Source organism: Acartia tonsa, chromosome 12 (assembly GCF_053477335.1).
Source record: "Acartia tonsa isolate MP-2025a chromosome 12, ASM5347733v1, whole genome shotgun sequence".
NCBI classification, from domain to species: Eukaryota; Metazoa; Arthropoda; class Copepoda; order Calanoida; family Acartiidae; genus Acartia; species Acartia tonsa.
Window position 1 is genome coordinate 743834 of NC_137271.1, and position 27500 is coordinate 771333.

The 27500-nt window shown below is 30.7% G+C and overlaps 1 protein-coding gene across 1 annotated transcript; it reads right to left on the reverse strand.

Annotated features, from left to right (window-relative positions):
• Window positions 1–13115: 13115 nt before the first annotated feature.
• LOC145334417 (short transient receptor potential channel 3-like) lies at window positions 13116–27281 on the reverse strand. Its single transcript, XM_080179869.1, has 10 exons — window positions 27222–27281; window positions 26509–26556; window positions 18387–18447; window positions 17495–17552; window positions 17232–17321; window positions 16673–16719; window positions 16095–16175; window positions 14757–14854; window positions 13990–14050; window positions 13116–13203 (listed from the first exon to the last, which is right to left on the reverse strand). Exons 3-10 carry the CDS (start codon window positions 18437–18439, stop codon window positions 13116–13118), a joined length of 576 nt encoding a protein of 191 aa, XP_080035995.1. The 5' UTR covers window positions 18440–18447; window positions 26509–26556; window positions 27222–27281.
• Window positions 27282–27500: the final 219 nt, after the last annotated feature.

Genomic DNA, 27500 nt, shown 5'->3' on the forward strand with positions numbered 1-27500 from the left:
TACTACTTTGGTAAATTACGTTTGGTGAAAAGTAAATGGTTTTGTATTTTTATAATGTACAAAAGATTAAACATGGTGTTTGAATTAAGACTCTGAACTGGTCTTAAGCTCATGATCCGACAAACTTATCCTTATAACAGGATGTTTTATGTTTGTTTGTACCAAAGGATCTCTCTAACCGCTAAACCAATATGGTTATCCTTTCCAGATTAACTTCTAATAGGTCATGGGAAGGTCCATAACCATTTTGGGAGAGTGGACCATCACCTTCAAAGAGAAAACTTTAAAATTGAACAGTAAATAAAATTTAAACCAATTACCCATAACCATAATTTTACTGTTTAATACATTGTAATAACCTTCACCCTTTTGATGCATTAGTTAAAAAAAATTTTCTCATGAAACAAAATATATTTCTTAAATTTAAACAAGGATGATAACATTCATAGAGCTCTGAAACGGTGGAATAAACTTGTAGAGTGTCAGAACTGAATGAGCAAAACTATAAGTAGATTTGTTGCAAATTTTTTATATACAAAAATACTGTTTAAGTATATATATGTATACTTTCATTTTAACGGCTTTGACTATAGATATGCTTTGCTTATGATATTGTACTTTGTTGTCCTATGAATCAATATTCCAAAAATCCAATCAACAGGATTAAAATATCACTTAAAAACTGTTGTTAAAAAATTTAAATTAACATGTTTGAAATGAACGTACGGACATTCTGGTAACAATTACAGAGCTATTCTTTTAAAAATGGTAAATTTTAAAACAAACTGATTGTTTTATTTTATACTAGCGGCTACGCCCCTAGAGGCCTCTAGTGGCCTTTAAATGTTTTTTATTTTATTTTAAATATCTAATTTGAGAAATAACTTGTCTAAGTTAAATTCATGAGTCTACGCAGCGCGACTAAACATTTTAAATTCATTTCTCTACGTAGCGCGACTATGCTAGCGACACTATGCGGCGGAAATATTTATTATTTTTGATTTTATTGTGATTTCTCTTGGGAGGGTGGTGGTACCCTCCCCCAAAATAGTTATAAACCTTCCCGGGACCTATGAGAAGCTACCCTGTTATGGAGAAACCGATCGGTTCAGCGGTTAGCGAGATCCTTCGGTACAGACACACAGATACACAGACACACATACAAACATCCTGTTACTTTAGTATAAGGATTTAAGGCTATGCCCCATATAGCAAACTATGATGGATTTTTTTCTATGGACGATTTCTCTTGGAAGGTACTGTTATAAACTTTCTCTTGACCTAATGACAGACAGATGGACATCGTTCTACTTCGTATTATGGGTACAACTAAAGTCCTCTAGGAGCTCTTAAGGGAAGGGGAGGTGGGATAGTCGATCCTACACATTATAGCCTTAAAATGTAAAAGGGGCGAGTTGAGGTACCCTCATTCAAAAAAGTATTAAAACCCGGGAGAAGCCTTACTGTAAAGGAGAATCATATCGGTCATATCAAGATCCTACTGTACACACAGACAGACAAGTAGACATCCTGTTACTTTATTAGACTCCCTCTTGAATACACTTTTGTGTACAACAACTTAATTATGCATAAAATAAATTGGAAAGCCATTTGATATTATTATTTAACCCCCATGGAGGGAGGGGACATTGGGTTTAAATTACACTATTACCCAAAGTTTTAAATATAACATATTGATTGGTGTATTAATACTAGCAGTGTTCAAACTTTTCAACCACTAATTTAAAGCAACACAAGAGGAAATTATATGTATCAACATTTGGGATATACAACAATTTATCATTCATTATCTTATCCCTTAAGATCCCTGTTATAAAATATTAGTTAATAATTGCATGCATGTATATTGTATATTAATGAAGGCATAACATGCCATTTAGCAGAGAAAGAGAGGGGGGACAATGGGATATTTATTACACTGGTCCCCAAAGTTTTATAATAATGTTCTCTTAACAACTTTGAGGACTTTGGTGAACTTTTTTTGGTTGACTTATTAAGTTGAGTATTCAAAAGTTTCAACCAACAATTTTAATCTACAGAGGGGTAATTTTGTGCAGTATCATTGGGGATGTACATTAATTTATCGGTCTTTGTCTTATCCCTTTAGATCCCTGGCCATTTAGAGAGGTCATAGTAAACTTATTTCCAGTATGGCTTCGAATCCGATCAATATCCGCTGGATTAGAACCGATTTCCAGCCATAGTGAAAAATCATGTATAGCATCGTATTACAGACAATTTTTCACGAAAGTACATCTTTTGTAGATTCTAATTAGTGGTTGAAACGTTTAGACACTTAATTTAAAGAACCAACCTAATACAATTTATAAAAAGTCCCCAAAGTTGTATAGCCAACGAACAAGAAAACATTATTATAAAACTTTGGGGACTAGTGTAATAAACAGTCCAATGACCCCTCCGTCCCTGCATCATACCGTTTTTATGAAATGTCATTACTGTTATCATATAAATAGATCTATAGTATAGATGTATATACAGACAACTACCTCCCTTCATTTTTCAAAGACCTATTTCATCTGCTTCTAAATTATTGTCTGCTACTTGGCTGTGTTAAAATAACCGACACCATTGGTTGATTTTTGATGACCCAATAGGAAGGTTGCCCCAGAAGGTTGCAATGAGGTGATACAGTTGTTTAACCCTTTCTCTCTCTAGTGTTTTACTATAATATCATATATATCTACTTTATGGATTTAAATAAAATAATTATGACACTACGAACAAAAAACTTACGCACATACCTTAATTATAAAGTAATAAAGCTTCATTTAATTTTTGTACAGTAAATAAAATATTTTATTTTTGTTTGTTTTTATTATGAATTAATAATCGAAAAATGTATTAGTTATAAACAATAAACAAAAACTTTATTGATTTTATGGTTATTATTTACTTATTTTCAGTATCCTTTTTCGGGTTTATTACTTTATCTGAAGCTTTTTAATTTTAGTTATAAAAATAAAAATTTTAACCAATTTTGGGGTGACTTTTTAAATTTCTCTTTAAAGGATTTTTATAACCACCCCAAAAAAATGTTATAACCCTTCCCAGGGTCTATGAGAAGATACACTGTAAAGGAGAACCATATCGGTTCAGCGGTTACTTAGATCCTTCGGTACACTCTGACAGACTGATTTATATAAGGATTTATCATAGAACTATCTATCTATCTATCTATATATCTACCTAACTATCTATATATCTATCTATCTATCTATCTATCTATCTATCTATCTATCTATCTATCTATTTATCTATCTATCTATCTATCTATCTATCTATCTATCTATCTATCTATCTATATTTTACTTGACAAGGCTAGCAGCTGGACTGGCTGGCTTCTCTGACTTGACGCTGGGCGGAACGTGACGCATTAACTCGCGTACAATATCTAAAAAAACAAGGATGACAACATCCATATATGAAATAAATTAATCTCTGAAAGTTTCAGCTTTTACCTTAAATAGTAGTTGAGAAAATCACTAAAACTTGAAATTTAGGAATCGATCTAGCACCCCAAATAACAGACAGATGCATAATCCTAAATTATGCGATAACTTATAGCTGACTAATATTACGAACGAAATTAATAAATTATGCCCCTACATAAAAAAAATGTGTACAAAATTTCAACCAATGAGATCTCTTGTATGTTCCTTTAGTATTCTCCAATTGGTGGAATCAAAGAGTATGTCTCTTGAGTAACTCTATTTTAATTATCAAACTAATTACCTTCTTCCCCATAGTAAGAGGCAACGTGCAAAGGCGTCAAACCGGTTTTCTTACTGATATTTCTTAATGAAACCTAAACCAATATATGTATTTAACAACAAGGATGACAACATTCATAAATGTGAAGCTCTGAAAATAGGACGAACGAACAATAATAAACACTTGTGGAGTGTCAGAACTGAATAAGTAGAATAGTAATATATATATTTTTATTACTTGATTATAGAGACGTCCCGCTTATAATATTCTACCTTGTCCTAAAAATTCTAAAAAGCAGATGAATTGGATAATTGCATCTTACTTAAAGTTGTTTTTAATGATTATAGAGTTTCTACGCTTTCTCAGTTGTACTTTACTACTACAGGAATCAGAATGACAAGTTTGAAATCCATAGGGCAATTTCAATAAACCTAAATTAACGATAAGACGTACGGACTGACCCTAATTATAGAAAATCTTCACTTTTAATCATATTTAGTATTAGTTTTCTTAAAAACTTACATCTTTTGAATTGCATTCGGCTAAATCTCATCATATAAGTAATAGGATTTGTGTTTATCTGTGTATATGTAACCTAGGATCTCGATAACCGCTGAACTGATATGATTATCCTCTACAGCGAAGCTTCTTATAGGTCCAGGGAGGATTTATAAATATACAGAGTGTTTTTTTTATGAGAACTTTTTTGAAAGCAATTTTACCCCACTTATAGTTATCAGAATTTAATGATTGATGGCTTATTTTCTTCGTTTTTTAATGCAATTAATAGAACAACAACAAAATATTTCAGTTTTTATTTAAAAACTACAGTAAAATCTAAAATTCAAAACTTAGGTGTCAACGTCTAAAAATGGTTTTAGCGCATTTTTCTTATGCCTAAATCTTCTACCCTTTGCAAGAAAAAAATTGGACTTTCTGTAGTCGACTTTGGGGGGCCAGTACTCCCTCCCTGATTGAGATATGACCTTCAAACTTTAATATCTTCTGGTATATGTCCCTAATAATATCTGTATACATTTTTAGCTCTATATCTCAACTTTTAATTGTTTAGCAGCCATTCTTGTAAAAGGTTGAATATTTGAGCAGAAGAAAAATGCGATAAAACCATTTTTAGACGTTGACACCTAAGTTTTGAATTTTAGATTTTACTGTACTTTTAAAAAAAAACTGAAATATTTTTTTAATGTTCTATTAATTGCATTAAAAAACGAAGAAAATAAGCCAACAATCATTAAATTCTGATAACTATAAGTGGGTAAAAATTGCTTTTAAAAAAGTTCTCATAAAAAAAAACACACTGTATTTGGGGGTTAGTACCAATTTACACCTTTGAGTAATCGCCCTTCTATTTTTTTTGAAAAACAAATGTTGAGTGTCAACAACGACTAATAGTATAGGGGTATATACAGATTACTACCTGCCTCCCTTGTCCAAGGACATTTTTCGTCTGCTAGCAAATTGTTTTTCTCTTCTTGAATGTGTTAATAGGTAATAATAGTTGATTTTCATAGACCCAATGGAGTGTCGGCACACAGAGCTTGGGATGAGGACATACCCCTTCCCATTTAGTTTTTTACTCTAATGGGTTAACTTACCGCCCCCCCCCCCCTTTTCTTAAAATCGTAGCCGCTTGTACTTTAAAAATTTAAGATAAAATCACCTTTTCTTTAACAAACTCGGAAACAACACCAGAATGACCATGCATAGCTGCTAGATGGACTGGCGTCATTCCAGGCTAAAATAGATAATTAAATAGATAGATAGATGGATGGATAGATTGATAGATAGATAGATAGATAGATAGATAGATGGATAGATAAATAATGTTTATGCATAGCTGCTAGATGGACAGGCGTCATTCCAGGCTGAAATAGATAGATAGATGGATAGATAGATAGATGGATAGATAGATAATAGATAAATAGATAGATAGATAGATGGATAGATAGATAGGTAGATAGATATATAGATATATAGATAGATAGATTGATAGATAGATAGATAGATAAAGAATGTCCATGCATAGCGGTTAGATGGACAGGCGTCATTCCAGGCTGAAATAGATAGATAGATGGATAGATGGATAGATAGATAGATGGATGGATAGATAGATAGATAGATAAAGAATGTCCAAGCATAAATGCTAGATGGACAGGCGTCATTTTAGGTTAAATAGATAGATAAATAGATTGATATATAGATAAATAGATAGATGGATAGATAGATAGATAGATAGATAGATAAATAGATAGATAGATATACAGATATACAGATAGATAGATAGATGGATAGATAGATAGATGGATGGATAGATAGATAGATAGATAGATAGATAGATATATATATTGATAGATGGATGGATGGATGGACTGATTGATAGATAAATAGATGGAAATATAGATGAATTGATATATAAATGGGTTTATAGACTAAGGAACAAATGACAAAGGTCCTATAATAAAATAAAAACCTACCTTATTTTCATCTACGGGCGAAGCGCCGTTTTTCAGCAGAAGTTTGATAACGTCAGTATGTCCTCCTTCTGTGGCTATATGTAGCGGGGTGGAGTCTGTTATTTTGTTCCTAGAATAGTTAGATAGATAGATAGATAGAGTTTATATGGATAGATAGATAGATATGTAGATAGATAGATAGTTATATAGTTAGATAGATACATAGATATAATTTTATAACGTCAGTATGTCCTCCTTCTGTGGCTATATGTAGCGGGGTAGAATCTGTTATTTTGTTCCTAGGATAAATAGATAGATGGATGGATAGAAAGATAGATAGATAGATAAAAGTTTATAACGTCAGTATGTCCTCCTTCTGTGGCTATATGTAGCGGGGTAGAATCTGTTATCTTGTATAGATATATGGATGGATAGACAGATAGATAGTTTGAATATTTTATAGTTTAATATTCAAACGGCTCTTTTACAATTGATAAGACACTTAACCTAACCTAAACTATTAAAAACCATCTTATACATTTTTTAAATGCCTAACCCCTGCAGGGGCCTTATTTGTATATTCATATCTAAACCTATCCTAACCTGTAAACTTAACTTAAATAATTTAGACACTCCTACATTTGTCCCACCGTTTGTGACTCCTGCGTTTGTCCTTGAAACCTCAAAACCCTTAGGAATACAGACAGAAAAACATACACACACACATATAGATTAAACTCAGGGGTGAAAGGAAAATTGGGCTGTTTATTATTTTAGTCCCCAAGCTTTTATTATAAAGTTTTCTTATTTGCTTGATTAATAACTTTTATGACTCTTATTGAATTTTGATTTATTGATTTATTGAGTGTCCAAACGTTTCAACCACTATTTGGAAGAGGTAATTTGGTGTATCATCCTTTGGAATATACATTGATTTTTCGTACATTGTCTTATCCCTTTAGATCCCTGATATTAACGGCTATACAAATAACAAATTACACTTTTTTTGTGTGTTTGGCTTAATTTTCAAACTTTCCCCGTATTAATCAAAAGTTAAATCATAATTTTAATTCACCTAATAAAGTTTTCAGGAATTAAGGAACTATTATTTTTATAATTAATCTCTTACTTTTGATCTGAACATTGGGCTCTTTATTTCAAAACTTTGGGGTCCATTGTGTAATTTTTATTGGTTGGTTCATTAAGTTTCAACTACAAATTGTACTCTACATAAGGTTTATATTTGTGTATAATCATTGGGAATGGGGATTTACTTTCAATCCCAAAAGTCCCCAAAGTTGTTAAGCCAATTAATAAGAAAACATTATAATAAAACTTTGGGGACTAGTGTAATTAACAACCCAATGTCCACTCCCTCCCTATCTGAGAAATGTACAACTTTTTTACTATTTGTATAACATTTATAATTTTGCAAATAATTATACATTATTATAATGAGTAAATCTAACTTTTTTGTAAATACATAGAATTATTATAAGCGAAGCCTTTCTATAATTAGGGTCGGTTCGTACGTCCGTCCATAACGAATAGCTTTTTTTCGTTAATTTAGACATGTTAGAATTGTTATATCGATTTCAAACTTTGCATGATGATTCTTGTAGTCGTTAGGTACGATTTAGAAAGCGTAGCAACTCTGTAATCGTTACCAGAATGTTTGATCGTCTATTTTTAACATGTAGATTTTTTTACTTTTTTAACAACAATTTTTTATGTGATATAATCATCCGATTGATCTGATTTTTGGAACACTGATTCCTATTACAATAAGGTACAATATTATAATCAAGTCCAAAAAATGTTAGAATGTCCTTAAACAGTATTATTTATTTCAGAAGTTTTGCAACAAATTTAGGCATAATTTGGTCAAAACTTATACATTTATATTTTTGTATATTGAGTTCTAACACTCTAAAAGAGTTAATGTTCGTTTGTCATACCGTTTCAGATCTTTGCTTTTATGGATGTTGTCATTCTTGTTTAAATACATAGAATTTTTACAATAAGTTGCAAATTTTCTAATATATTTTGTTTTTGTACATTTTAACAGGGAGGAAGGGGACTGTTTATTACACTAGTCCTCAAAGTCTTATAATAAAGTTTTCTTATTCGTTGGATCAACAACCTTGGGGACTTTTGATTGGTTGGTTTATTTAGTTGAGTGTCCAAATGTTTCAACCACTAATTGTAAACAAGTGGTAATTTTTTATATCATGATTGTGGTTATACATCATTGTATCGGCCATTGTCTTATCCCTTTATATCCCTGCCCGTTATAATTAATAATTTTTTTTTGTAAATACATATAATTATTAGTATAAAGTTGCATATTTTTAATAAATATATTTAGTTTATATGTACATAAGAACCTAAATTTAACAGGTTGGGAGAGGACATTGGGCTGCTTCTTACGCTAGTCCCCAAAGCGTTATAGTAACGTTTTCTTATTTGATGGCTTAACCAAAGAATTTGATTGGTTGGTTTATTTAGTTTAGTGTTCAATCGTTTTAACCTCTAATTGTAAACTAAATAATGGTAATTTTGTAATATCATTATTGTAAATGTACATTAACCCATTAGTGACGAACCGGCTTTTAACGCCCGGTTCCAGAAAATGCCGAAAAAAACCGGTTCTCAGTTTTAGGATTGCATCATTCTCAGTATGAATCCCCCCTCTACTACAAGGGTTTTCATTTCCCCCTGGAGCAGGCAGATTTGCTTACTTCCGTTTGCCGGTATAGCTCAACAAAATTTGAAAACCAAGAAAAACAAGGTGATTTTAAAATACCCCTCCTAACTTTTTTGTTTATGAAGTAAAGTTAGTGATTTTTTTCGTGAAATTTAAAGTCTATTGGCATTTACATTCATTTGTGAATTCGTTTTATTCAAATTATTATTTTTTATATGATTTTTTTATCGTTTTTTTACGTTCTATATAGACCCGGCTCGGCATATGGGGGGAAAGTCTGAAATTTTCATTACCCGGTTTTACTAATAGATCTTTTTTACAACAACAACAAAAACCGGGTTTATTAACCAAAAAGGGGTGGTATCTATAGCCAAAATCTTAAATGTGATATAAATTGTTTTGTATGTTAGTTGTAGCTCTATCAATTACATGAGGTTATGTAGTTTTCAATTACGGATCGTATCGTAGTTTTAAAAAGTGTTCATCTCACTTTGGGCGTTCAAAAATTACATTTTTAATTTTTGGGGCCAAATAACCGGGTATTTAGGTCGCAAACGGGCTTTAATGCCGGGGGAAAGCACCAAAAAACGCCAAAAACGGTTATTAATGCCGCAAGGTCTTTTTACTCGCGCCGAACCGGGTTTTATTGCAACTTTCCTGTGCACGCCACTAGAGCAAAACAAAAAAATTGGAATTCCGTTTTTACCATTATAAAGCTTCCCTGAGATTTTCAGCTCGATCGGTCCATAAAAGTGGCGCTCGGCACTAATGGGTTAATTTATATGCCAATATCTTATCCCTTTATATCCCTGCTTATTATAATGGGTAAATTTAACTTTAGTTAAAATAGATATAATTATTACAATAAAGTTGCATATTTCTAATTTATTTTGTTTTTGTACATATCAACCTAAATTTATCAGGGAGGGAGGGGACGTTGGGCTGCCTATTACGCTAGTCCCCAAAGTTTTATTATAACGTTTTCTTATTCGATTGCTTAACAACCTTGGGGACTTTTATTATATTTTGATTGGTTGGTTTATTTAGTTGAATGTCCAAACTTTTAAACCCATAATTATAAGGGTCATATTATTATTGTGAATGTACAACAATTTATTGGCCATTGTCTTATCCCTTTATATCCTTGCTTATTATAATGAGTAAATTTAACTTTTGGGTAAATACATAGAATTATTACAAAAAAGTTGCATATTTCTTTTCAATATATTTTGCTTGTTTTTGCACATAATAACCTAAATTTAACAGGAAAGGAGGGGACATTGGGCTACTCATTATGCTAGTCCCCAAAGTTTTATTATAACGTTTTCTTATTCGTTGGATCACAACCATGGGGACTTTTATTGAATTTTGACTATACTAGTAATTATAAATCACATCCTTATAATAAAGTAACATGATGTGTGTCTGTCTGTACCGAAGGATCTTGCTAACCGCAGAACCGATCGGGTTCTATTTAACTAGAAAAAATTACCCACTCCCCCCCAAAAAAATGTAAGTTTTTAACCAAAATTAGAAATTTTGTTTTACTCATTCTTTTAAAATCTAAAATAATAAATTCGTTTCTCCCCTCCTCAAGTGCACCTAGAGGCCTCTAGGAGCGTAGCCGCTAGTAATTGTAATTTTGTATAACATTATTGTGGATGTACATTAATTTTTCAGCCATTGTCTTATCCCTTTAGATCCCTGCTTATTATAATGGGTAAATTTAACTTTTGTGTAAATATAACAGGGAGTGAGGTGACATTCGGCGGTTAATTACACTAGTCCCCAAAGTTTTATTATAACGTTTTCTTATTCGATTGCTTATCAACCATGGGGACTTTTATTATATTTTGACTATACTAGTAATTATAAATCACATCCTTATAATAAAGTAACATGATGTGTGTCTGTCTGTACCGAAGGACCTTGCTAACCGCTGAACCGATCGGGTTCGATTTAACAAGATAGCTTCTCATAGGTCCCGGGAAGGTTTATAACTATTATGGGGGAGGGTACCACCTACTTCTAAGAGAAATCACTCTAGAAAAAATTACCCACCCCCCCAACAAAAATGTAAGTTTTTTAACCAAAATTAGAAATTTTTTTTTACTCATTCTTTTAAAATCTAAAATAATAAATTGGGTTATCTAATTCGTTTCTCCCCTCCTCAAGTGCCCCTAGAGGCCTCTAGGAGCGTAGCCGCTAGTAATGGTAATTTTATATAACATTATTGTAAATGTGCATTAATTTATCAGCCACTTTATCACTTTAGATCCCCCTTATAAAGAGTAAATTTAACTTTTGTGTAAATACATAGAATTATTAGAATAAAGTTGCATATTTTTAAATTTGTTTTTGTATATTATATGTTATATTCTAAATTCAAGAATGACAGCTGCTCCATAACTAAGATTGTCTGTTTGTTTATTTTATTTTTTCATGAAATATATTTTTAAACAACTTTACTTTAGGAACCTAGTAATAGTGTCTAACTTTTTATCTTTGTGACGTAAAAAATCGAAGGATGAGAGGGGAGGTGGGAAAGGAAACCCCTAAAAAGAGATGGATTTTTGTTTCGTCACAAAGATAAAAAGTTAGACATTATTACTAGGTTCTTAATTTAGCTACCATCTCCCCTTTGAATGGGGATAATTCAATGTTTAAAGAATATACGTGGATATTATGACAAAGAAAACTTGTCGTCAATTCAGGTTGCTAACATGGATATCACTTATTGGTTGGTTTGTCCACCCACTAGTAGGGGAGGGTATAGGGTAAAGAGAGTGGAATGGTTGATCGTTACTTTAGCCAGCTACAAGTTTTACTTTATTAGAGTACATGATAATCTGGTGAAAGATCCAAGTAATAATAAATCCATTGTTATTAGAAAGAAAAGTATTTATGTAAGATAAATCAAACTAATATATATATTTAAAGAGTATATTTGCCTCTAAAAGTAGGTTTAAATTTGAAATGCAAAGTAAAATAGTCGAAGACAATAGGAAGTATGGAACGCCCACAATAGCAAACCACCAAAACAACAAAATGACTTAGATATTAAAGTATTTGAAAATTACTTTATATAAGTTTGAACATGTGATAGAATCATTTGCTTTTCAGGATTACTTTGTTTTGATCAAGGAAAATCTGTCAATTGATATTTTATGTGATCTAATAATCCGATTGTTCTGATTTTTGGTATACTGATTCATGGGACAACAAAGTACAATATTATAAGCAAAGCAACTCTATAATTAAGTCCTTAAAATGTAAGTATGTCCATAAACATTATCCTGTATCAAGCAGTTTTTTAACAAATTTACTTACAATTTTGCTTTGACCCTTATGAATTTATATTATGATTATTCAGTTCTGACACTATTCAAGTGTTAATGTCCGTTTGTCCTACCGTTTCAGTGCTTCGCTTTTATGGATGTTGTCATCCTTGTTTGAAAGCAAAATTTAATCAACCTAAATTCCTCTTATTTGGCTTTCAAATTTATGTATTATGTATTTTCTAAAGTTTTTTTTTTATAAAACCCTTCAAGATAAGTTTTATGATACAGAATATTATAAATGAACATAAAATAATGAACAGCAGTTATTGATAAAAAAGATTTAATAATAATTGATGATTAGAATATGAAAATGGATGCAACATCAAGGGTTAGATAAAACTAGGGTTGGGCCGGATATCCGATTTTGCCGGATATCTGGCCATTTTCAATATCCGGCCGGCTCCGGATATTGAAACTCTACAGTTTCCGGATATCCAGCTGATTTCTAATACCAGATATCTGGTTAACCTGCCGGATATTATATTTGCTGGATATCGAATGTTGGCCAGATGTCAGGCCAGATACCAGATGTCCGGCGTTATAAATTCGCCGGATATATACGGTATCCCATATCCGAACAAAAAAGGATTCGGCCCAACCCTAGATAAAACACAGATAATAATAATAATAAATTGGATTAAATATATCAAAATTCTTAAACCTCATCATCCTACCAAAGTGTAGCAGACTGAGGTTAAAAATATAAACTTTTTTTTGTCACAAAGTACCAAAAAACCTCATCAAATTGGTTTTCAAAAAAACTTCTTGACATAGAAAAGAAATTTTATAATTCAAAAACATTTTGAAATGATATTTTTTTTCTATTTACTGGAAAGGTTTTCATTTAGCCGGAGTATTTTTAACAACAGCATAATATTTCTTGACAACAACTTTCCAGTCCAACACATTTTCTATCTTCTTCTTGTCCCTAAAAAATAAAAAATTGAAAAGCGTTTTGTCGAATTTCACATTAGCTTTTGAAAGGTTATTTTATGTTAGGTTGGGTAAGTTGGGTTAGATTGCACCACAGGGGCTAGAAAGAGGTGGAAAGCTACTGTAAAAGTACGACCAAATGCCCCTTATGAGGCGTTGCAACGAAAGGGACTATACCCCTTAATTTATTTTAAAAAATAAAACTTTAAATCTAATTTTTTATCAGGAATGTATTAAATAATGTTACTGTTTTAAAAAGATAGTTTTTAAGTTGATTATTTTTTATTTTTACAATTTTTAAGAGTGAAGCTTTTATATAATTAGAGTCGGTCCGTCCGTACGTCCGTGACGGATAGCTTTTTTCGTTAATTTAGGCATGTTAGAAATGTCCTATCGATTTCAAACTTTGCATGGTGATTCCTGTAGTAGTTAAGTACGATATAGAAAGCGCAGCAACTCTATAATCGTTACCAGAACGTTTATTTTAAACCTGTTGATTTCTAACTTTTTTAACAACTAATTTTTATATATGAAATAGGTTATTATCCGATTGATCTGATTTTTGAAATACGGATCAAGTCCTAAAAATGTTAGTATGTCCTTAAACATTATCCTGTATTTACGCACTTTTTCAACAAATTTACTTACAATTTTTTTTCGACTTTTATTTATTTATATTTTGATTATTCAGTTCTGACACTCTTCATGTTGTTTTGTACTACCGTTACAGAGCTTCGCTTTTATGAATGTTGTCATCCTTGTGTAGGTAAAAAAAGCATGCCTGACACTTATTGATGATCCAAAATTGCCGGGGGTTTCCGGTATTTTCAAGGCAGCTCCATCTAGAAAAATAAACTCAAATTTAATGTTTTTTGTTTTAATGAAATAATGGTATTACGTTTTTAACCAGGCGGGAAGGGGACATTGGGCTGTTTATTATACTAGTCCCCAAAGTTTTATAATGTTTTCTTATTTTTTGTATTAACAACTTTGAGGACTTTTATTGAATTTTATTAGCATAATTTTTTTAAAAAGTTTAATGTCAAATGTTTTTTTTTATTGAGTTAAATATCTAAAGGTTTCAACTCCTAATTGTAATCTACAGAAGGTTTGATTTTGTATATACCAAAATAATAAATTTTAGAATACAAATTTTAAAATCAATACCAGTTTTTTAGCTAGGTCCTTTAGCCCCTAACAAAACTGATTAAAATCTTATAATTGATTTATTTATTAACCGCGGAAACTAAAAACTTGTGTTTATGTGTGTTTTTGCTTGTGTGTGTATATGTTTGTTTGTGTATGTGTGAATGTGTGTGTCTTGTGTCTGTATATGTCATGTATGTGTGTGTATATGTGTAAGTATAAGTGTGTGTTTATGTGTATGTGTATAGGTGTGTGTATTTGTGTATGTATGTGTATGTGTAAATAGATTTATAGTATAAATGTATAAACAGACAAATACCAGCATAACTTTTTCAAAGACCTAAAACCTTGCAGACGAGAAATAATTTCATTAAACTTTGCTTTCTAAATTCAGCTGCTTACTTTCTTCTTTGCCATTCTTTTTCATGCTGCCTGACTTTCCATCACTGGGACTGTTCACCATCTTCGAGTAGTCATCAACTCTTTTCTTTCTAGCAGTTCTAGAATAGATAGATAGATAGAAAGATAGATAGAAGGATAGATAGATAGTTGTATACTGGGGTTATTCACCATTTTGGAGTAGTCATTCATCCTCTTCTTTCTATCAGTTCTAGGATAGATAGATAGTTGGATAGATATATATAAATATATAGATAGCTAGATAGTTTCTTTCTGATGATTGCAAAAGCATGAAACTCTGAGTAAAAGAAAATAAAAATTTAAGATAAAATGTTGTTTTACTTTTAAGATAGCTAGATATATAGATAGATACTGGGGCTGTTCACCATCTTGGAGTAGTCATCCACTCTTTTCTTTCTAGCAGTTCTAGAATAAATAGATAGATAGATAGAAAGATAGATAGAAGGATAGTTAGATGGATAGATAGATAGATACTGGGGCTGTTCACCATCTTCGAGTAGTCATCAACTCTTTTCTTTCTAGCAGTTCTAGGATAGATATATAGATAGATAGTTGGATAGATAGATAGATAGATAGTTCGATAGATAGATAGATAGATAGATAGATAGATAGATAGATAGATAGATAGATAGATAGATAGATAGATAGATAGATAGATAGATAGATAGATAGATAGATAGATAGATAGATAGATAGATATATAGATATATAGATAGATAGATAGATAGATAGATAGATAGATAGATAGATAGATAGATAGATAGATAGATAGATAGATAGATAGATAGATAGATAGATAGATAGATAGATAGATAGATAGATAGATAGATAGATAGATAGATAGATAGATAGATAGATAGATAGATAGATAGATAGATAGATAGATAGATAGATAGATAGATAGATAGATAGATAGATAGATAGATAGATAGATAGATAGATAGATAGATAGATAGATAGATAGATAGATAGATAGATAGATAGATAGATAGATAGATAGATAGATAGATAGATAGATAGATAGATAGATAGATAGAGAGAGAGATAGATAGATAGATACTGGGGCTATTCACCATCTTGGAGTAGTCATCCACTCTTTTCTTTCTAGCAGTTCAAGGATAGATAGATAGATAGATATATATAAATGAATAGATAGATAGATAGATAGATTGATAAATAGATAGATAAATAGATAGATAGATAGATAGATAGATATTTTTATCTCACCTGATAAGACTGCCAATGTATATAATCCAAGTAGTGATCAAGTTAATTATATATATCTATTTATCTGTCTGCCTATCTATCTATCTATATCACCTGATAAGACTGCCAATGTAAATAATCCAAGTAGTGATCAAATTAATTGGTGAAGGCGACATTTCTGTTCTTGCCATTGATCTACAAATATACATGCATTGATTTGATTGGGCAGTTAATTGATAATAGATAAGGGAGGGAGGGGACATTGGGCTGTTTATTACACTAGTCCTCAAAATTTTATAATAACATTTTCTTATTTGTTGGATCAACAACCTTGGAGACTTTTGATTGGTTGATTTATCAAGTGTAGTGTCTAAACATATCAACCACTAATTATATTCTACTGAATGGGTAATTTGTGTATCATAATTGAGGATGTACATGAATTCATGGGTCATTGTCTTATCCCTTTAGTTCTCTGATAAAAGATATATTTTAATCCTAAAAGATGAACAAAAAGACTTTTATAAAATATATTATTAAATAAATAGATATGTATTTAAAAATTGTAATGTATAATTTAAATAAAAATAAAACTTGCTTTATCTAATGGCTGTTTAAGTGATCTTAATTTACTTCCAATTGATATATATAGAAGGCCAAAATTGATAGTTTAAAAAATGTGAAAATGTTACCTAATAAGTTTAGCCAAGCCAAACTTCCATTCCATATCAGATTGTTGCTAAATAAAAAATTATTTTTTTAGAAAAAAAAAATTAAATAAAACCTTTAAAGTATATGTTTATCCTTATATAATAGTAACAGGATGTGTGTCTGATCTTTAAGATCTTGCTAACTGGTTAACTGGTATGGTCCTCCTCTATAGCATAGATCCAGGGAAGGTTTGTAACTAATTCCCAAGAAACTAAGCATTTTCTTATTCTAACTAAAATTAAAATGGATAGATTACTTTCTCCTAAATTCCCTTAAGTGCCTCTAGGGGAATAGTGACTAGTAAATTATTTTTAGGTGCAATAATATAACCTAAATAAACAATAATATATTCTTAATAAAACAAGGATGACAACATACATAAAAGCAAAGCTCTGAAATGGTAGGACAAGGTAACAAGTGTTAGAACTGAAAAATAAGAATATAAATAGTTAAAAGTCGAAACAAAATAGCAAGTAAATTTGTTAAACAGATTAAATACAGGATAATGTTTAAGGACATACTGTCTATCTATCTATCTACCTGGATTCTCTGGTAGGTGTCTGACATCATAGCAATCAGTAGATTGATCAAGACAATTGTTGTTAACAACATGTAGAGCATGTACACAATCTAAATATATATATGTTGTAATATCTATCTATCTATCTATCTATCTATCTATCTATCTATCTATCTATCTATCTATCTATCTATCTATCTATCTATCTATCTATCTATCTATCTATCTATCTATCTTTCTATCTATCTATATATCTATCTATCTAAGTATGTATCTATCTAACCTGGAACAGCCAACTTGTCCATTCAGGATTTTTAGGTGTCATCATGGTCATTCTCCAACTAGAAATAGTAACGGATAGGATAATGGAAAATAAATCAAACAGAGATTGTATATAATTATCTTGTAACTAGCAGATATGCCCCTAGAGGCCTCTAGGGGAAGTTGTTGTAAGAGGGGGGGGGAGGTCTTTTTAATTTTAGTTAGTAAAATTCAACATTTTAGAAGAGGTTTTTTTCTAGGGATATTTCTTTTCTGGAATGGTGGTGGTTCCCTCCCCCAAAATAGTTATAAACCTTCCCAGGACCTATGAGAAGCTAAACTGTAAGGGAGCTGTTAGCAAGATTCTTTGGTACAAACAGACAGAGAAATATTCTGCGGGCTTTATTGTAACAATTAAAACCTATCCTAACTTAGGTAACCAAGATTTTGGACATATTAAAAAAAAAATAACAGGATGTCTGTGAGTCTGTCTGTCAGTTTTCCCTAATTATCCTTTTCTGTGTAGCTTCTCAAAGGTCCTGGGAAGTTTTTTTGGGAGGGTATGACCGCACTCCCAAGAGAATAAAAAAAAACTCCCTCGTCCATTTTTTTTCCTTTTTAAAAATTAAATTGCAAATGTTGTACCCCCCCCCCCCCCCCCCTCCTTAAACTCAAGTGCCTCTAGAGGCCTCTAGTATGAATTATAAGCTGCTGAACAATAAAAATAAAATAATTGGGGTACAGTCCCTTTCGTGGCAACGCCTCTTAAGGGGCATTTTGTCGTATTTTTACAATGGGTTTTATTAGGTTATTTTAGGGGCTAGAAATAGAGGAAAATCTACTGTGTAAATACGAAGAAACGCCCCTTAAGAGGCGTTGCCATGAAAAGGACTATTCCAAAATAATTAACTTACCCTCCAAGGCCGAAAATTGAAATAAAAAGGGTGAGGAACGCCTCCAGGGGCATCCGGGCACCTATAAATAATTAAAATGTATTCTTATTGTAATGAGTTTGTGAGTAAGGAGACAATACAAGAGAGGGAGGAGACATTATTACACTAGTCCCCAAAGTTTTTTTTTAATAACGTTTTCTTTTTTGTTAGGTTAACAACTTTGGAGACTTTAATTAAATTTTCAATTAGTTGGTTCAAGTTGAGTGTCAAAACGTTTCAACTACCAATTGTAATCTACAGAAGGGAAACTTTGTTTATCATTATTCGGAATGTACATTAATTTATTGGCCAGTATCTTATCCATTTAGATCCCTGTGAGTTTTTTCTGTAAACATGCAATTGCAATGTAAAAAAAACAATAAATTTAGATATACCCCAATGATTAACAAAAATAACCCTTATGTGCAGATCAAAATTATAGGTTGAAATGTAAAGACACTACTTGTTTGTGACAATCCAATCATAATTCATTAAAAGTACCCAAAGTTTTTGAATTTCATAACTTTGGGTACCATTGCAATTTACAGACCAATGTCTTCTCCCTACCTTCTCTGTAAGCAGTAGTTGGCTAAAATCATTATTTTTATGAAATATTTTCCACACAATAATTTTTAAATCACTCAACAAATACAAAGATTTGTGTTCAAGGAGAGATATTTCAACCAAAATAAAAATAAAAACTTCTTCCAACTTATCTGCCAGTTATAAAACAAAGTATGATAAAATGAGGTAAAAAAAAGAAAGTTTGTCTTAATATGAATTTTTTCTCTGATAATGTTTTTTTTAGATGAAACATCTCTCCTTGAAACTCTTTAAATAAACAAAATAAAAAAATTTAAAATCACTCAAATTTTAAATAGCACACATTTTGTCATATATTTTTAATTGTCTTAAAATATTAAATAATTTATAGTAAAATCTAAAGGGATGAGAGAATTGCCGATAAATTGATGTACAACCCCAATGATGATACATAAAATTAACCTTCTGTTAATGAAGTAACCAATCAAAATTAAATATATCCCCCAAAGTTGTTTTAATAAGAAAACACTATTTTAAAACTTTGAGAATTAGTGTAAAAAAACAGGCCAATAACCCCTCACTCCCTAGTTAACACATCTACTCTTAAGGGGCGTTTCGTCGTATTTTTACAGTAGCTTTCCCCTATTTCTATCCCCTGCAGGGCCAATTGCCTAACCCAACCTAAAATAACCTATAAAAACTTCTGTGAAAATACGACGAAACGCCCCTTAAGAGTAGATGTGTTAACTAGGGAGGGAGGGGTTATAAAATTGCCAATTAGTTTTTTTATAACATAGTAATTAGGTAATAAAGACCTATTTTAAATTCGTATTATTGACAAAAAAATACCTCACTGTCTACAAAGGGTTGAATCTCATAGGTTATTTAAAATGATAATATCCTTTTTTATTGTGTTGGACAATAAATAACCCACTTTGGAGAATTAGTTTACACTTTTATCAGACTGTTTATAAAGAAATATTGCGTCTTTATTATTTACAAAGAAGGTGTATCAACTTTTTTTTTTATGGCTAGCCGGTTCTTTTAGTAAGTAGTAGATGTAAAATTTTTCATAGAATTCAGATATGCAATCGGTTTTTTTGTAGACCTCTTATTTTTAAAGTAATTTAAGTTTTTTTAAAAAATAATTAAGTCGGTTTTAAGGTACTAAAACGCAACAAAATAAAAGAAGAAAATGGCCAGTAAGAACAAAAATAGTAAGATCTTTAATTTGACACCTTACTTTTAAAATTCTGTTGAGTAATTATTGAAAAAATCTATTTTTTTAACCTCGGTTTAATAAAAACTTTAGACCTAAATATTTTCTCAAACAGACATAAAAAACATGGGTTCATATATACCTTTAGAATCAGAAAAATATTACGAATCCATTGTAAGCAAAATTGAAAAAAAGTAAAAAAATAAAAAAATATAAAAATGGCCAATTGTATTTTTTGTTCTGGCAACACTATTGTCTTCCCTTTTTTACCCCCTCTTTACCCCCTCTATACCCCCTTCCCATTTTTATACCCAATTCAAAAGTTAAGACGTTGCCTGTACAATATAATATGATATTTTCATATAATTCCTTTTATTGTAGTTTATATACTATATTGTAAACTTTTTTTTTCAATTTTGCTTACAATGGATTCGTAATATTTTTCTGATTCTAAAGGTATATATGAACCCATATTTTTTTACTTGTGAAATGATAAAATTGAGTTCAAAGTTTTTATTCTCGTGGGTTTAAAAAAATCGATTTTTTCAATAATTAACTGACAGAATTGAAAAAGTAAGGTGTCAAATTAAAGATCTTACTATTTTTGTTCATAATGGCCATTTTCTTTCTTTTTTTTGTTGCATTTTAGTACCTTAAAATCGACTTAATTTTTTTTTTTTAAAACTTAAATTACTTAAAAAATAAGAGGTCTACAAAAAAACCGATTGCATATCTGAATTCTATGAAAAATTTTACATCTACTACTTACTAAAAGGACCGGCTAGCTATAAAAAAAAGTTAATACAACTTCTTTGTAATTAAAGGTGGGCGAGAGATGGGGTATCTAAAGTTAATTGGATACTAATAAAAAACCTGTTTCCAGCTTTGTTATTGTATTTGGTTTTCAATAAATAATATTACTTATTTTATCAATTTCTAAGTAACTATACATTGGTTTAAAGCAAGGATTATGTTAAAAGTCAGCCTAACCGTTAGGAAAAATCAAGAACTATGTGAAAAAGTTTAATTTTAGCTATAATGGGAGAAAAAAGCAATTTAACGCACATTTTATATAATACGGAAAATTTCTTCCTTTCCCTGTACCTTATAAAATCGTCGGAAAAAGCTGTTTTTTAAGCAAACAAAAGCGCGTTTTGCTCTATCTGTGAGATATTATGAATGAGATAATGTTAAGATTTTATATTAAGATGAGAAAAATTTACGTTCACAGTCCCTTTAAAAGGCGTTGCCACGATAGGGACTATACCCCATTTTGCTAATTCTATTTTATTTTATATTAAGTCACAGTCATCAACTTATATGGAACATTTACGAGAAAGCGCAAAGTGTCAAGTGTGACGTCATAAAAATACATCTATAAAGGAGGGATGAGAGGAGAAGTGGAAAAGGACACCTCTAAAATAGAGATGCATTTTTATGACGTCACACATGACTCTTTGAACTTTCTCACATTTATTATAATCCCTTTCAATAACAGCTTAAAACTTGCCTATTTAGCCTGTAATTAGAAGACTGAAACATTTAATACATAATAAAAATGAGAAACAGACATCAAATACTAATTACAGAGTAGCTTTGATTCTAATAATAAAACAAGGATAACAACATACATAAATAGCGAAGCACTAAAAATTCACGGGAAGGACAAACAGACAAACTAAATTATAGAGACTATGTTCATATGTTAATAAATGTGCTATAATTCCTAGAAATCACAACACCTAACTAATATATCTATAATACAAATTTGAACAACGTTTGTTTGTCTGTCTGTGTGTTTAATACAAATTTGAACAACGTTTGTTTGTCTGTCTGTGTGTTTGCTTGTACCAAAGGAGCTCGCTAACCGCTGAACCGATCGGGTCCTCCTTTACACGGTAGCTTCTCATAGGTCCCAAGTAGGTTTTGACTATTTTCTTGGGGAGTGGGACACCCCAAACCCCTCGCAAAGAATGAAAAATACTTCCCCCAAAAAAAATTCTTTTTAAAAGCAAAATTAAAATAGTGGGGTCGATATCCCCCCCCCCAAAAAAAAAAAAAAAATTCTCCCCCTCCAAATAATTAGGTTGATCAAACCTCTTGGGGCCAAGCCCCTAGAGGCTAGGGGCGAAGCCGCTAGTATTAATAAAAACTTTTTGCAATGTCGTTTATGCCTGACCGACAGACTGACGGACAAAGTAAATTATAAACTTGATGCTCATTGATACAAGGAATCTTCACCAAAAATTTCACCCGTCTATCTTCAATAACAGCCGAGAAAATCACATTTTCCCCCTAGCATTATGGATGGACTGACGGACAGACAAAGTGAATTATAGAGTAGCTTTGCTGAAAAAACATACACTAAACCACTCTCAATCAAACGGTACAAAGATTAAAAATTTTCAAAGGAATATTTGGGTATAGTCCCTTTCATGGCAACGCCTCTTAAGGAGCGATTCTTTTTTTAAAGAAGCTTTTCTCCTCTTTCTAGCCCCTCCGGGGGCTCTAACCCTATGTGGCAATCACCTAACCCAATATAACCTTACCTAACCTAAAAAACCTATCAAAAGCCATTTTGAAAATACGACGAATCGCCCTTAAGGGGCGTTGCCGTGAAAGAGACTATTCCCGAATATTTCACATGCAGTGTTTGTTAACTTTCCAGTATGGCTTCCAAACCGATTAATATCCGTTGGACTAGAACCGGTTCTGTCAGCCAAACTGAAATATTCTGTACGGCATTGTATTACAAACAATTTTGCACGAATATTAGAATTAAAAATCATAACAGCCTGGTCGTTCGGGCCATCGGGGCTAAATAATCTGGTTCTTACATTGTGATTTTTCATTTTAATATCCGCGGAAAGCTGTCTATAAAACGATGCGATCGTCAGTTGAAATATTCCTTTTTTATTTGATTTATAAAACCATGCAATATTAAATTTATTCTTCTCCATAGGAGTTTGTTAGAATTATCCTATCGATTTCAAACTTTACATGATGATTTCTATAGAACAGTTAGGTTATAATTATCCTTTTTATTTGATTTTTGGAATAATGATTCTTAGTACAACAAGGTACATCCAGAATGAAGATACACACAATTTCTGTACATTACAATTATTGGTTGAAACGTTTGGACACTCAACTTATCAACCAATCAATCAAAAAACAAAGGTTTTGAGTTAACGAATAAGAAACCATTGTTATAAAACTTTGAAGACCAGTATAAGAAATAACCCAATTTCCCCTCCCTCCCTGCTGCCTAATCTAAAAGTTTCATGTATTCCCATAATGAAAAGTTCTAATGTTAAATTATTAGAGTAATTAGCGCATTAACATTAAACCTCAAGTGCTACAGGGTGATTCAAGAAAGTTTATGAAATTTATCAAAGAGAGAGGGGACAATTGGCTGTTTATTACACTAGTCCCCAAAGTTTTAGGATAATGTTTTCTTATTAATTGACTTAAAATCTTTGGGGACTGAATTACTGAATTTTGATTGGTTGGTTATTGAATTGAATGTTTAAACTTTTTAAATCTAAAGTTGGGATAATTTTGTGTGTAATCATTGGGATGTACAACAATTTATCGGCCATTGTCTTATCCCTTTAGATCACTTGAAATTTATTGACTATTCACCGAATCAATGGTAACAAGAGTGTCAAAATAGAGTAAATTTTTTTATTTGTGGAAAATTGTCTGTATACAATACAATGCTGTATATGCTTTTTCGGTATGGCTAAGAGCCGGTTCTGATCCTGCGGATATTAATCGCTTTCTAAGCCATACTGGAAACTATGTTCTAGTTCTAGCCTTAAACCTGCCCTGATATTTATAGAATGATCTATACAGCCGTTTGCAAGATCTTGCTGGTCATGATATATACGGCCGGCTTAAAGTAGTCCAAAATTGGGAAGGGGGGACATTTTAAGAATCACCCTGTAGTATATTATAACAGGGATCTAAAGGGATAAGACAATGGCCAATAAATTGATGTACATCCCTAATGATGATACACAAAAATCCCCTTTATGTACAATTATTGGTTAAACTTAATAAACCAACCAATCAAAATTCAATAAAAGTCTCCAAAGCTGTTGAGCTAAAGAATAAGAAAACGTTATCATAAGACTTTGGAGACTAGTGTAATAATCAGGTAAATGTCCCCTCCCTCCCTAATAATATATGTTTATGTGCAACTTCAAGGCTAAAAATATATTTGACTTTCTCAGAAATTAAATATAAGAACCCAGGGAGAGGACATTTGGCTGTTTATTTAGCTAGTACCCAAAGTTTTATAATCACGTTTTCTTATTTGTTGGTTTAACAACTTTGGGGACTTCGAGTTTGAATTTTGATTGGTTGAACATCAAGTTGAGTGTCCAAACGTTTAAACCACTGTTTGTAATCTATAGAAGGGTTAATTTTGTGTATCATAATTTGTCGGCCATTGTCTTATCCCTTTAGATCCCTGCATAAACCTGTTATTTTTCATTACAGTTCTTAATTGATCAAATCAAATACTTTCCCCCAAATATGCATTAATATTTATGAATTTAACATGTAAATAATAATCTGTAATTAAAGTAAAAGAATAGAGGGGGCAGGGGTCACTATCAGCCAATAGTGTCGGAAATATTAACACACATCAAGTAGCTACAAAAGAGCAGAAAGCATTTTCTAGCAGACAAAAAATGGCCCCACCACTGGAACTAGGTAGTTCTGGATTATACATCTATTCTTATACATTTATTATTTTGAAGACAACAATTTAAATTAGAGTTTGAAAATCCCAGTTTATCACAACAAACTGCCTAATTGTTATAGAAATTATCAAAGTTTGAAATCTAATAGACAATTCTAACAAGTTTAAATCAACTAGAATAGCTAAGGACGGGCCGACCCTAATAATAAAAAAGCTTAGCTTTTAACAACACTGAAATCACTCAGAAAGGACAAAAACAATAAAAAAAGTAGTGCAACAAACAGTAAGTTTAATAGCTTTAATTTATCTGACTTTGAAACCAAACTTAGATATCATAAATCGTATTTAATTGTTTCTCAAATAGATTTGCATATGAATTTTATCAATAAAGTGATACTTAGAAACTCCTAGTGCTCCTAGTATCTAGGGAATCTGTATTTAAAAAAAAGCTTAAAACCAACCCAAGACTTAAATCTGAAAATTAAATAGCCTAAAACCATCACGGTACACAGGTGAAGCTTACCAAAAATAGAAAACCCAATCAGCTCAGTAGTTATTGATATCTCTAGCTTCAGACAAAAACACCTTACTATATTATATAATTGTAATAGGTTTTAATGTAATCTAACTTTTTATATATTTCTTATTTATGACAAAAGACAATTATTAAATAAGAATAGTACTGAAAACAACACACACAAAAAAACACATCTAAATAGTAAATCAACAGCACATCTAGTTAGAAAATAATAATTTAGATCACACAGCAGTTTTAACCTTCTATATCTCTGTTCCCTTGAAATTAAAGTTGTTATTAGTATTTCATATGGATTATAACAAATATATTAGTTGATACATTTATGAGAAAGGTTAATACATATATTTATATAAGTGTTTAGCAATATTGATGGTTATATCTAGTAGATTGATTGATATTATCAAGGATTAAATCAAGGATTAATTAAAGTGTATATCGATTGAGGAATCAAATGATTTAATTAAGGATCAAATCAAGGATTAAATTAATTATCAAATCAATGATCAAATTAAGGATCAAATCAAGGATCAAATCAAGAATCAAATCAAGAATCAAATCAAGAAACAAATCAAGGATCAAATCAAGAATAAAATCAAGGATCATATCAAAGATCAAATCAAGGATCAAGGATCAACATAAGGATCAAATCAAGTATCAATTAAAGGATCAAATTAAGGATCATTTCAAGGATCAAATAAAGGATCAAATAAAGGATCAAATCAAGGATGAAATCATGGATGAAATCAAAGATCAAATCAAGGATCAAATCAAGGATTGATTTAAGAATCAATTTTAGGATCTATTGATAAAAAAATGAAGGACCAATGTATAAATTAGTCAATTAAAAGTCAAAAGATGTATTTATTGGTATTTTATCAATTGTTTAATCAAATTTATGTTAGTATATTTTGTACAATTTGTTAGTACTTTATATTTAAGATTATGTTTATAATCCGATGAAGACTTTTTCTTCTGATATCATATATACATTGATTTAATATATAATATTATTGGCAGCTATTAGCTATTATATTTATATTTTTGTTTTTGTTATATACATAAAACATTGATATAAAATGTACATATATGATACCAAATTCTATTCCTTCATACTGAACTATATTGCCGGCACCTTTTCTTCCTGATAGATTGATAATAAAATAATTAGTTCCATAAGTTATCAATTGATAGGTATAATTTTCTAGAACAGTTAGGCTCTAAGGATAGATTACAAGATGAAAGGTTACAAAAAAATATAACAAAAGTTAGATTAATAGATTGATTCAGCAATTCTATTTATTATTTTGATAAAAATATCTATAAGCTATTAATAAACTGATATTCTTAGAAAAAATTATGTATAAATAATATGTTTGTATATTGCAGATTGACCTAGAGATGAATCTGAAGATTGATATACTGGGTTAAAAACAGTAATCTTTTGAAAATAATCTAAGAATCAATCTATGAAATTGAAATATTAGTTTAGGTTTGATCTAAACAAAGGTTTATATTATAATATAATGATAAAGATATGAAGATAAATAGTTGGATTAATTATTAAATTTCAAAGAACAATTTAAAGTTTTTCTAAAATAAAAATCAAATATAAGGAATTGTAAATATATTATAAAAAATCCTTAATATACTTTTTAACAATATAATCAAAGAGTTAGATCCAGCTAAACAAGTGATCATTTAGCTGGATCTAACAAAGTTAGTACCTTGTTTTCATTGTAATAGGTGTCTAATAAATGATTATTTTTTAAAAGTATATTTAATAGATATTGAGACTTTTGTTTTTACCTGTGTATTGTGTTATTATGTTAGCACAAGCATTCTCCTCATTTTCATCTGTCCATTCATCTTCCTAAATAGATAGAGAGATAGATAGATTGATAGATGGATTGATAAATTAATAGATATATGGATAGATTGACAGATAGATTGATAGATAGATTAATTGATAGATACATTGTTACATAACTTGATTGATGGATAAATTAATAGATAGATTGATAAATAGATTTATAGATATATTCATATATAAATAGATTAATGGATAGATTAATAGATAGATTGATA

Coding starts and splice junctions, on each gene's coding strand:
- LOC145334417 (XM_080179869.1), bottom strand. CDS start 18,439: ATGCCCCTGGAGGCGTTCCTCACCCTTTTTATTTCAATTTTCGGCCTT. Junction 16,176..16,672: donor GGCTTGGCTAAACTTATTAG/GTAACATTTTCA, acceptor GTATATTTGTAG/ATCAATGGCAAGAACAGAAA. Junction 13,204..13,989: donor GGATCATCAATAAGTGTCAG/GCATGCTTTTTT, acceptor TTTATTTTTTAG/GGACAAGAAGAAGATAGAAA.